The sequence below is a fragment of the Suncus etruscus genome, chromosome 3 (assembly GCF_024139225.1).
Source record: "Suncus etruscus isolate mSunEtr1 chromosome 3, mSunEtr1.pri.cur, whole genome shotgun sequence".
NCBI classification, from domain to species: domain Eukaryota; kingdom Metazoa; phylum Chordata; class Mammalia; order Eulipotyphla; family Soricidae; genus Suncus; species Suncus etruscus.
Genome location: NC_064850.1, coordinates 18,992,468 through 19,005,068, shown reverse-complemented (window position 1 = coordinate 19,005,068; position 12,601 = coordinate 18,992,468). Strand labels below are relative to the sequence as shown.

At 45.6% G+C, this 12,601-nt stretch overlaps 1 protein-coding gene across 2 annotated transcripts; it reads right to left on the bottom strand.

Moving 5' to 3' along the window:
• Nucleotides 1–268: 268 nt before the first annotated feature.
• Nucleotides 269–11,695, bottom strand: EIF2B2 (eukaryotic translation initiation factor 2B subunit beta). 2 transcript variants are annotated; one of them, XM_049770455.1, is made up of 8 exons: nucleotides 11,488–11,695; nucleotides 10,618–10,738; nucleotides 10,335–10,483; nucleotides 9,408–9,571; nucleotides 7,830–7,925; nucleotides 6,304–6,441; nucleotides 3,679–3,745; nucleotides 269–1,172 (listed from the first exon to the last, which is right to left on the bottom strand). In XM_049770455.1, the coding sequence occupies exons 1-8, from the start codon at nucleotides 11,648–11,650 to the stop codon at nucleotides 1,015–1,017; spliced, it is 1,056 nt and encodes a 351-aa protein (XP_049626412.1). In that variant the 5' UTR covers nucleotides 11,651–11,695; the 3' UTR covers nucleotides 269–1,014. The 2 variants fall into 2 exon arrangements, with proteins under 2 accessions (XP_049626412.1, XP_049626413.1); XM_049770456.1 differs by lacking the exon at nucleotides 6,304–6,441.
• Between the last annotated feature and the right edge of the window lie 906 nt (nucleotides 11,696–12,601).

Sequence of the window (12,601 nt, the reverse complement as noted above, 5' to 3'; positions counted from 1 at the left end):
AACCAGAGTTGCTGGAACCCTTGTCCCCAGGCCAGCTGAGTCTCAGCCTTTCTCCTGGCGTGGGACTCTCAGGCCACGACCTCACAGTCCAGTAGTCTTCTATCTTTGCCTGCCATATCAGGACCTAAGCATGAATTCCAGAAACACAATCCCATTTACCACCAGTTTACTAGCAGTGCAAGAAAGGGTCCTTTTTCTGGGGGGCACAACAGACGATCAGGTGCCACCCCAGAGATTGGTGCAATAGATCTGAGATGGAACCCAAGACTGGATATGTAATTTTTAAATGTTATTGATTTTTAATTTAGTCACCATGAAATTACAAAGTCCTTCTGTATACGTACTTTAGAAGTCCAGTGCACTCTCAGTTTTGCAAATGGAGCCACCATAAGATTGTATATCTTTTTCAAACTTCCCAGATGATTCTGTTGATGAGAGAGGTTTTGAAACCAGGTCTTAGATGGATAACAAGTTGCTCGGGACCACTGCCAGTGAATTATAAAAGAGAGTGTAAATACTTGCATTTGTATCTCTCTGTTTTAAACTGTTACTTCTAATTACAGGCCTCTATGAAAATACACAAAGAGGCCCGCCGCTGCTGTTTCGGGCAACTCCATCAGAGCAGAACAATAAATAAACCCACGACGGAACTTTCGAGCAGCTTTTATTGGCACGGCCTAGAAAAAAAAGTGTGGCAGCCATTTCTGAGCAAAAAAACCTGTGTTCTGCCAAGGTACTCGGTGTTATGTTTTACACACCACTGAGCCATAAAGTTTACGGCCCTGCACTGCTGCCCCAGGTCACCGAAAGGCTCCAAAACCAATAGGTCAAGCCCCGCTGCTTTGTGCAGACCTGAAAGGCCAGAAACAGCCCTGAATGTGTCCTTTTTTATGGGCTGATTCCAGACGGGCAGGAAACAGTATTGGGTTTTGTTAGGTCAACTCCAGTTCGCGTCCTGGTTCCCGGGGAGATGCGGGTGGGCAGCCCGGCAGTGCTGAAGCCCCTCAGATGCGGTCAGAGGACGTGGTCGTCAGGATGGTAGAGCTCACTCATCAGGCGGTAGATGTAGGAAGGGGCGTTCCCCCCGATGTTGGAGATGAACAGGGTGATGAGCTCTGGGGGGACGTAGTCAAACACGGGGCAGTGGACGCTGACTTTCTCCAGAATGTCCCCTGAAAGGCAATCACAGGAGCCAGGGATGAGGTTTAGTACTACAGGAGTGATTAAGCTGCCAGGCCCCCTGGAGTAAAGACAAGCCATCCCTGTGAAGGGATGAAGCATTGATGTGTAGGCCAGAAGGAAGAACTTTGGGCAGTGCTCTGTCTGCATAAAAGCCCCACATGGCCAACCCTTGGCATTGCAGAATGGGCCCCTGCCTATAAGAGGCCTTAAACTAGCCTGAAATTGGGCCCTGGCACCTTCGCTCTTTACTCCTCAGCCACAAGGTCAAGCTGATCTTCAACTCAGTCCTTGACACTGAGAAACTTTCTCCTCCTCCCCCTCTGCCCAGCAGCCCTTTTCACTGGGGACTCAGCTGAATTGTTACTCCTATAGGCCAGGGAGACAGCTCAAAGGGCTGGAGTACCAGCTGTGCACGTGGGAGGCCAGGTATTGATCCCCAGCACAACATGGTCCCCTGAACACAGCCTGGTGGGACCCCTGAAGAATGAGCAGGAGCAGCCTCACGCATCACCAGGTATGGCCCCCAAACCCATAAATAAAAGGGAAAAATTACAGGTTCCCAAACACCTGGTCTACCACCCACTTTTCTTCATTTTTTTTTTTTAGTTTTGAAATTGTTTATTGTTAATAATGCAGATAGATAATTTTTAATTATTCTTAAGTAACATTTCACTATTAATGGTTTGAAATGGGTGCTATGCAAAACAGCTTGAAATAAAATATGATCATATACTATTGCATTATACACTATATATTTTTTTTTTAATTTTAATTATGACAACAAAGATGCAAAGAAAGAGGACAGGGTAAAGTTACAGTGGAAGCAGAATCACCCATAAACAGAATTCTCGGTAGTCCCATCGATGATATCCCAGCCTTGAACTTTCAGCCAAAGAACTTTAAGAAAAACAAAACTGAACCCATGTACAATACGATTACTTTGTCCCTCAAATACTCAGTTGTAGTACATACTATTTCTTAGCAGCACACAATATAATCTAAAGACATTAGACTTATGTAACTCCTTAAACATTGAGGGCAAAGTACATTCATCTAGTTCCATGCCATACTTACTAGTTTAAGTTAACCTCAAAAGTTTTAGTGGGTTGTTTTTCTTAAGGATTGGAGTCAAGGGAACATAGTAAAAACCGGTGTTATGGCATTTGTTTGCATAGGCCCACCAAAATATAAGGGACATGGAAAGAAACATTATGGCCTAAATACAAGGAGACCCTACCCCTGAAGTTTCCTGGCACAGGACTGACTCTGGGCTCCAGGCAAACTAGTTTGTCCAATCCAAGTCATCGTCTGTAGTGGCAATACATCTCCATTCCTCACATAGTCTCTGTTGTTGGTATCTTCTGTATTAAAGATCCTGGAGTCTGCATATCCCATATTGCAGTCAGGATGGTGCAGAGCATCCTCTCGTTTCACCTCACACTTAAGCCACCCACTTTTCTTTACTTTTTTTTTTTTTTTTTTAAATTTAAATGTTTGTTTTGGGGCCACACCCTGTAGTGCTATGGGGTTAATCCTGCCTTTGGATCACTGGGTTACTCAGTGCTCAAAATCACTCCTAGTGAGGCTTAAGGAACTATTTGGGGTGCCAGGGACTGAATCTAAGTAGGCCAAGTATAAGGCAAGTGCCTTACCCACTGTACTGTCTAATTGGCCTCTGCCACGTTTTTTTTAGAAAACAAAATAAAACAAAACCAACTTAGCGCTTCCCCTGGGACTCTAACTTCTTTAAAAGACAAACTGTTCCCAAACTGCACCCAAGATGACTACCACCCCTGACCCCCCCAACTCCCCAGATAGTTCCAGTATTCCCTGGCATGGAAATAGGAATACTCACTTTGGGAAACACTGGATAAAATCTCTACCCCTTTCTAGAGCATCCAAGTTTGTTTTCTTCCTGAAACACCCCTGATCTGATTTTTCCTTGTTTCTGCTTTAGCAGATGGTGAGGTGTGGGGGAACAGTCATTGGATACACAGCGGACATAGGAGAAATAAATACTTCCTTTTTTTTTTTTTTTTTTTTGGTTTTTGGGCCACACCCAGTGGTGCTCAGGGGTTACTCCTGGCTGTCTGCTCAGAAATAGCTCCTGACAGGCACGGGGGACCATATGGGACACCGGGATTCGAACCAACCACCTTTGGACCTGGATCAGCTGCTTGCAAGGCAAATACCGCTGTTCTATCTCTCCGGGCCCGAAATAAATACTTCTTGAATTGAAGACTGAATAAATGCAGTTATTAAGTGACCAAAAAGAATAGGTACCCCTCAGCCCATGTTGAACTCCCAGAGAGTAGGCTAAGCCCACTGCTAAGGAAGGAAGAAGCAGGATCAATGAATGTAGCTCAGGAGCCAGAGAAAAGGACCCCAACAAGCAAAGGCACGAGGTTACTGGTGACTTTTCTTAAGGAGGAGCACAACCCGAAAGCATTCAATCCCTCTGACACCAACGCCAAAGCCAAAACTCAATGTCTGTACCTTCCGTGAAAGGCAGGACTTCTTCAGGAGCCACAAACTTGTTAAATGAATCTTCTTCATTGGGAAACTGTAGAGCAAACAAAGATTAGACCACATAATTCCACTTCTAGTGATATGCTCAAGAGAGATAAAAAGATGCTTATAGAGAAGTTTATACCAAAAGCAGCTACAGTTATTACTCAGGAAAGGGAAAAGATGGTAGAAACACTCTTAAAACTCTCAACAGGGCTGGCACCATGGCGCTAGAGGTAAGGTGTCTGCCTTGCCAGCGCTAGCCTAGGATGGACCGAGGTTTGATCCCCCGGGGGTCCCATATGGTCCCCCAAGCCAGGAGCGACTTCTGAGTGCATAGCCAGGAGTAACCCCTGAGCGTCACCGGGTGTGGCCCAAAACCAAAAAAAAAAGTCTGTTTCAGCGGCGTTTGCCTTGCAAGCAGCCGATCCAGGACCAAAGGTGGTTGGAATCCCGGTGTCCCATATGGTCCCCCGTGCCTGCCAGGAGCTATTTCTGAGCAGATAGCCAGGAGTAACCCCTGAGCACCGCCAGGTGTGGCCCAAAAACCAAAAAAAAAAAAAAAAAAAACCTCTCAACAGGTGAATGGACAAACTGCAATCTGGATACACAGTGGGGCATCAGCCAGTCATAGAAGAAAAAAGTTAGGTGCCTTGTAAGCTCAGTAGGGAGTGCTTTGATCTCATAAAAGAGAAGAAAAATGCTGTAGAAACTCGGATGAATGGACCTAAGGAATGGCACAGCAAGTAGGGAGCTTGCCTTGCATATGGCCAACTTGGGTTCGATCCCCCTAAGTGTAGCCAGGAGTAACCCCTGAGCATCACCAGGTGTGGCAAAAATAAATACATAAATAAAATAAAGAATTCCCCCCAAACCTTGAATGAACTATAAAAATTTTATGCTAAGTAAAAGACATTGAGGAAAAGGGAGTTGAGTTACAATTTAATGTTCACAGACCTTTTATGGGGTAACACAAAAGTACTGAAACTAGAGTGGTAGTGTACAATGTTAGAAGTATAGTAAATTCCACCAGAATGTGTACTTTGTTGTTTGTTTTTAGGCAATTCCTTAGTGCTAAGGGCTTACTCCTGGCTCTATGCTCGGGCATCACTCCTAGCAAGCTTTGGGTTCAATATAGGGTGCTAGGAATAAAACCTGGGCTTGGGGCTAGAGCGATAGCACAGCAGTAGGGCATTTGCCTTGCACATAGCCAACCCCAAACAGACTCCGATTCAATTCCTGACATCCCATATGGTCCCCTAAGCCTGCCAGGAGTGACTTCTGAGTGCAGAGCCAGGAGTAATCCCTGAGTACCACTAGGTGTGACTCAAAAACAAACAAACAAAAAACCCCAATAAAACCCTGGATTTGCTGTGTACTAGCAAAGTACCCTACCCACTGTATTATCTCTTCGGCCTCCAAAATATCCATTTAGTGTTTGTTTTTGGGCCATGCTCAGCAATGCTCCTAGCTCTGCACTTAAGAATTATTCCTGGGCCCGGAGAGATAGCACAGCGGCGTTTTGCCTTGCAAGCAGCCGATCCAGGACCAAAGGTGGTTGGTTCGAATCCCGGTGTCCCATATGGTCCCCGTGCCTGCCAGGAGCTATTTCTGAGCAGACAGCCAGGAGTAACCCCTGAGCACCGCTGGGTGTGACCCAAAAACCAAAAAAAAAAAAAAAAAAAAAAAGAATTATTCCTAGCTGTGCTCAAATGACCAAATGGGATGCCAGGGATTGAACCTGAATGCAAGGTTGGCTGAATGCAAGTTAAGTATCCTACATGCTATCTCTTCCACCCCACCAAAGGTACATTTTTAAGTGGCAAATTGTGCCTCGAGTTTCACCTCAATTACAAAATACAGGGTCAGAGAGATAATACAGGGGTTAAGGTACTTGCTTTGCATGAGGCCAATCCCAGTTATATACCCAGCATCACTCGTGATGTCCTGGGCACAAAGTCAGGAGTAACCCATGTACTGCTGGGCCAGCATGGTCCCAGTCCCCTCAACATCTACCCCTTAAAAAACCCTTTACAACAGAGACCTATAAATAGGTTGGTATTTTCTTTTTTTGGTTTTAGGGTTATACCCAACAGCGCTCAGGAGTTACTCCTGGCATGCTAAGGGACCATATGAGACTTGGGTCAGCTGTGTGCAAGGCAAACTCCCTACCTCTGTGTTATCTCTCTAGCCCCAGAGGTTGGTACTTTCAAAGCAAATAGTTAATATTGCTGATGAAATGGCTCTTTATTCTTGGTGACTACTTTTATTCAGGCTACAGAAGATCTTCTCTTGATCTATGACAAATAAAGTCAACTCAACAGTCACAACTAGCTTGACATTTTTAGAAAAGGTCAGGGAGCGGGAGTGCTGTGGCAATGTAAATAAGAGCTATTCCTCACTAAGTATTGTCCTGAGCTAACAAATCTGAATTCCTAAAAGTGACAGTGTGTGGCTATCAACTGTATTTCCTGGATATTGACTTCTGTGGCTCATTATTCCTCTGTGGTGTTTAATCCACATAAAGCTCCTGAAGGAGAAACCTGCTGGTTCGAAGTTCAAGCCTACCCTTGAAATTCCTTCTCTCGTGGCTATAAGCTGGAGATAACATACCTGTGGCGAAAGCTTGAACATGGATGCACAGACAATGAGGGGCGTGGAATGGTGTTTGGCAGCCAGTGCAAGCGTATGAGTTCCTGTCACAGCTCTCAAAGCACCGTTGGCCAGGATAGTCTTTGTGCCAATGATCACCTTTGAGACAGGAAGAAACACATGAGCCACCCCGAGCATAGAGGCTGAACTAGGCCACCAGCAAGCTGAATGCTCAGGCTGAAGGCTTCGGATGTGAGAGGTCAACCAACAGTAGGAGGAAAGGGATCCTTGGCTCAGGGTCCAGTATAAAAGGGGGTTCCTAGGGAGCAATTAAATATCCCAAAGGACAAAAAGCTTTAATTAACACCCACTGCTCTTAGCTCTAGCTGTCTTTTCTGGACACTTACACTCCAGACCTCAAGAGGCCAGGAGCTTTTATTACTCACCATCCACCATTGTCACTATGCAGGAGTCCTCTGCCCACCCCTAACAGTCAACACAGCTTAGTGCTACTTCATTCTTTTCACTTCTTGGAGTTTTCTTTTGTTTGTTTATCTTTTTGGGGACCATGCTTGTAGATGCTCAGGAGTTACTCCTGGCTCTTTACTCAGAAATTACTTCTAACATTGCTCAGGAGACCATATGGGATGCCAGGGATTCAATATAGGTCGCTGCATGGACGGCAAGTGCCCTTCCTGCTGTACTATGGCTACAACCTTTCTTTTTTTTTTTTTTCTTTTTTTGGTTTTTGGGCCACACCCAGCAGTGCTCAGGGGTTACTCCTGGCTGTCTGCTCAGAAATAGCTCCTGGCAGGCACGGGGGACCATATGGGACACCGGGATTCGAACCAACCACCTTTGGTCCTGGATCGGCTGCTTGCAAGGCAAACCGCCACTGTGCTATCTCTCCGGCCCGGCTACAACCTTTCTTTTGAATACTTTCACCATAAAGAATTTACTCCAAGTAATGAACAATGATAAAGACAAAGGGAAAAGAAATCCAGTTCAAGACAGATTAAAAACAGAAGTGTTGGGACCGGAGAGATAGCACAATGGCGTTTGCCTTGCAAGCAGCCAATCCAGGACCTAACGTGGTTGGTTCGAATCCCAGCATCCCATATGGTCCCCCGTGCCTGCCAGGAGCTATTTCTGAGCAGACAGCCAGGAGTAACCCCTGAGCACCGCCGGATGTGGCTCAAAAAAAAAAAAAACCCCCAAAACTAGAAGTGTTAGGAATTATTTTCCCCTGAGGATATTGCATGGGGGCAGAGGGGCTCAATCTTTTAGAAGTATAAGTTGTGAATTCAATTTATTCTTTTTTTTTTTTTTTTTTTTTTGTGTGTGTGGTTTTTGGGTCACACCTGGCAGTGCTCAGGGGTTATTCCTGGCTCCAGGCTCAGAAATTGCTCCTGGCAGGCATGGGGGACCATATGGGATGCCGGGATTCGAACCGATGACCTCCTGCATGAAAGGCAAACGCCTTACCTCCATGCTATCTCTCCGGCCCCGTGAATTCAATTTATTCTATCTAACTCCAAAGCACTCACCTTGTTGACTCTTGACATAACAGCAAATATGGCAGCATCTGTCATGACGGTTGTCTCAATACCTTCTTTGGACAGGTTAACTGCCATTTCATGACCCTGTAATGCGAAAGAGATATTAATGCTGGGAGAAAGAGGCAGGACAAGAGCTTTCAATGTCACTGGAACATCCGGTGACACTGGGCAAAGCCATAACCAATTTCCAACAGATGACTCATCTCTCTCCTTCCGTACAGAAGGACCCTTGGGCAAGCTGCAAGGAAGCTAATAAATGCCTAACACTTTACTCAAAATTGTAACTACTACTTGCTCGCAGAATTAGATGCAGCAGACAAGACAGACAAGACAGCAGCTGGCTCCTTATTTTACAACATCCTGCATCTTTACTTAGTTCCTTTTTCAGCGACCCATTATTTACCAAAAGATTAGTAAGATGAGCCCAAGCATCAGTCACACCTAAGGCAATTTAACCTACTTTGATTCCTAAAAGAATAATTATCTTCTCTTGGGCCCAGCAGTTCACCTAATTTTCTTCTTTCTGTTTTGTTTCGGGGTCATACCCAGTATGTTCAGGGGTTACTTGTGGCTCTACACACAGAAATTACTCCTAGAGGTGTTCAGGTGGCTATTATGGGATGTCGAGAACCTAGGTCCACCATAAGGCAAGTGCCCTACCTACAGTACTATCACTTCAGCCCTTCAACCAATTTTCTTAAACCAGTATTTAAAAATGGAATGTTTACAACAGGTTAGAGCAATAGTATAGCAGTTGGGCACTTGCCTTGCATGCAGCTAGATGACTAGGGTTCAGAGTTCAATCCCTGGCATCCTGTACAGTCCCCTAGGCACTATCAAAAATGATACCTGAGTACAGAGCCAGCAGTTAACCCTTGAGCACCGCAGGTGTGGCCCAAAAACAAAATAAAAGAATGTTTACAACAGGGGTCTCAAACTCGAGACCCACCTCCGTACAACATTTTGTGGCCCTGCCCTAGAGGAATCTTTTTTGTTTTGTTTTGTTTTAGTTGTTTGGGTCACACACCCCAATGTTCAAGGCTTACTACTGACTTTGCACTCAAGGATCACAGGATGCCTCCTGCGGCCCACAGGTAAATTGAGTTTGAGACCCCTGGTTTACAACATTAAAAACTTTAAATATACCCTAATGTTTTATTTTACCTTCTCAGTGTTCATTTCTTTATTTCCTTCCCTCCTTCCCTCCTTCCTTCCTTCCTTCCTTCCTTCCTTCCTTCCTTCCTTCCTTCCTTCCTTCCTTCCTCCCTCCCTCCCTCCCTTCCTTTCTTTCTTTTTAGTTTTTGGGCCACATCCAGCAGTGTTCAGGGGTTACTCCTGGCTGTCTGCTCAGAAATAGCTCCTGGCAGGCATGGGGGACCATATGGGACACCAGGATTCGAACCAACCACCTTTGGTCCTGGATCGGCTGCTTGCAAGACAAACGCCGCTGTGCTATCTCTCCAGGCCCAGTGTTCATTTCTTAATTCAACATGAGCACCAAGCCCATTCTATCCTGCTCTTTTTTCACTTGTCTCACCAACCCCAGAAATACCTGTGCATCAATACCTGGCAGAAAGGTGCGCATTCAGCCACAATGACGTGAAACTTCCTCTTCCTTGCAGCTTCTTTGAGGAAAGCCTCCACTGTTCTGGAGAAGCCAATGGTCATGATCACCTCATTGGAGTGGATATGCTCCAGCGCCTGGGCTGCAATATTTTCCATCGTCCCTTCTGCAAGCAAGGACAGTCAGTTTTATGCTTCCCATGACAGCTGGGACTAAATGAACATGGAAAGGCATGTGTGCTCTTCACCTAGGAATTAATGGGAGCTAGTCTATTTTATTAAAATCTTGCTTCTGGAGAATCTTTAACCTCCTAAATTCTTGCCCATTCTCCTTCCAGGTAGCTACTCTAAACCACCACAATAACCTCTCCTTACAATGGATTTTGAAAACAATTGAGGCAAAATATGGTGCAGAGGAGTCAGAGAAATAGATAGTACATAGATAAGGTACTTGCCTTGCATGCAGCCCAACTAGATTCAATCCCTGGCATCCCTTATGGTTCCCCAAGCCCACAAGGAGTGATTCCTGAGTGTAGAGCCAAGAGTAATGCCTGAGCATCACTGGATGTGGCCCAAAAAACAAACACAAACGAACCAAGGGATGGAGAGAACTCAACAGGCTAGAGTATATGCTTTGCATGCAGGAGGCCCAGGCTCAAATCTCAGGGATTGCATGTCCCCACAAAGAGCAATTGCTGAGCACCAGACCAAGGCTCAAACACCAGCAAAAAGAAAAGAAATCCCACTTCCTATTAGAGGCTCTGCTCCAATAGATCTGCTCTCTGCAGAGGTTTAGTCTGTCTGGAAATCTAGGACCACTTGTTTACACCCTTCCTCCTAAGACCAATGGAGGGCATAACTCAGGAACCATGATGATCTACCTCACTTGATTGTGCCCTGTCCAGTCCAACCAGATCTCACAACTCTTACCCAGTTCCACAAGCAGCTCATTAATGGCCTCAATAATATTGGACTGGAGTTGGGCATAATGGAGTTTGAAATCCTCACTCAGGCCTCCGGAGGTCAAGAGTTTGTGCAGGGACTCCTGCTGATCGCTCTCATCATTGCGTCCACGGAGTCTAAGGAGGCCACAAAAACCAATGAGTGCGGTTGAGGTGTGAGTAATCGAACCACAGAAGTTGCAAAGAAAAGGACTCAATGCAAGCAAGCATCGCTGGGTCAGACCAGGAGCCCCAGATGTGCTCAACCTCACCTGCCATACTCATCCCGGATAATTCTGAGCACTCTTCGAACCATGTTGCCCACCGTGGTCTCAGAGGGCTGAGCGGCCGTCATCCTCCGGCCTTCCCTGCAGATCAGATCCATCAGCTCCTCTGCAATACAAAAGAGAGGTGAATGTTGAATTAATGAAATGTATAAAAAAGTCCTTGACAGAGAGATATCCACGTAGAGATGGATAGATGGATGGGTGTGTATTTGTATTTCTCCAGTCATAGTAGCTTTGACAATTATATCGATCTAATTTAATAATTCAAATTTAGACAGAAATCAATATTCAATAACTACATAATATTTCAGATTAAAAAAAAAGTCCTGGATGGATCCACCACCATCCAAGGACTATTACTAATTTGATGAAATCACTAATTTGAACCATCTTATTTCGCCTCACAAATTGAAGGGGAAATAATGAAAGGTACTTTGTTATTGTGCGCATACAACCGAACAGTTGTATGATCATTAAGTAGTAATAAAAAAAAAATGATCAGACTTGAACACCAAATCCAAAGCCAACGACAACAGAATCAATAACCAATCTACAAGCTAAATACAGAGGGGGCCACTTATACTAGCAGCCCGGGGGGGGGGGGGTGTTAAAGGAAGGGGATATGGGATGCATACTGGCAACAGGGGTGGAGGGAGGACAACAATGGTGGTGGGAATGCCCCTGAATCAATGTCACTATGTACCTAAAAAATTACAGTGAAAGATTTGTAATCCACTTTGGTCAAAATAAATTAATTTTACAGGCAAGAAGTGTAAATGCGTGGGGTCCAGGCGATCTGCCACTTATGAGGCTGCGGGGCTCAGGACCCTGTGGAGGTCGGTGGGCAGGCCTCACCTGCATTGCTCCAGCGATGGTCCCTGATAATCCGGCACAGCAATCCCAAAGTCTCCCGGGCCATGTCCTCGGAGCTGCGCCTCCCGCCGCCCCGCTTCAGGGCCTCCACGAAACTCTCGATGCTTTCGGACAACTCCGAGCCCTTGGCTGCAGTGCCCGGCATCTCGAGAACTCAAATAGACACCTAGCCGGCTGTGTCTCCACACCTGGAGCACCGCCGAGTTTGTACTTCCGGGTCAAACGAGGTTAACTTCCGCCCCTTGGAGCCGGAGGGGCGGGGAAGACTCACTACGCGCGCCTGGGAGCTGGACGCGCCCCTCTCTGCTAGGTTCCGCCCCTGAGCCAATCAGAGACGGAGGATTGGGGTTAGTTTGCTTTCTGCCCTGAGGTCGCACACCTCCCCGGCTGCGGGGGCGGAAATGGCCTGGCCTGGAGTTTCCAAGCCTGGACAGAGGCCACAAGATGGTGGCTAGACCTGTTGCCATGGGAACAGTCAGTCCAAGCCAGGACCCTCATGAGGCCTAAACTGGAGGTGGCTGCTTTTTTTCTTTTTCTGATTTCCTGATTCTTGTCTTCTTCCTAGTTTTTTGGCTGCTGCCATGTGCGTGTACAAAACCTTGCTGTCATTTGGGTGGATGCCTCAGACTAAGGCTGCTAATTATTGCAATAATGATGCATTTTCTTTTTCATTTATGCATTTTTTTTTTCAGATTCAGTGCTCTGATGCCAGGGATATATATACATATTTTTTACAGCAGTATTTGCCTTTCTTTTTGCAACACCTAACATAAACTAATCTAGGCCCATAATGTATATGATCTAGGATTCTGGCACGAGGAAAGTGATACCCACCAATAAAAAGATTAAATATGGGAGTCAATAAGTGTGCAATGTCCCATTTGGACAGACTACAGAAGCAAGAGAGTTAAATGTAACACCAGCTTTACTAGATGTTGGGCAACATGTGTGAATTATCTCATCTAACGCAACTCTGTGATGTTTGTCCTCTTAACCCCATTCACTAGGAAACAGGCCTACAATGTTTTACACTGTTAGTAAGGAGATGCATTTATATTCAAATCCAGGTCAAAGCATGTGCAATGAGAATCTTTGT

Bases quoted from the DNA above. Each gene is read 5' to 3' on its own strand.
- EIF2B2 (XM_049770455.1), bottom strand. From the start codon at position 11,650: ATGCCGGGCACTGCAGCCAAGGGCTCGGAGTTGTCCGAAAGCATCGAG. The intron at 10,739-11,487 runs GTGAGGCCTGCC...TTTGTATTGCAG, and splicing joins CCATCGCTGGAGCAATGCAG to AGGAGCTGATGGATCTGATC. The intron at 7,926-9,407 runs GTATTGATGCAC...TTCGCATTACAG, and splicing joins AATGCGCACCTTTCTGCCAG to GGTCATGAAATGGCAGTTAA.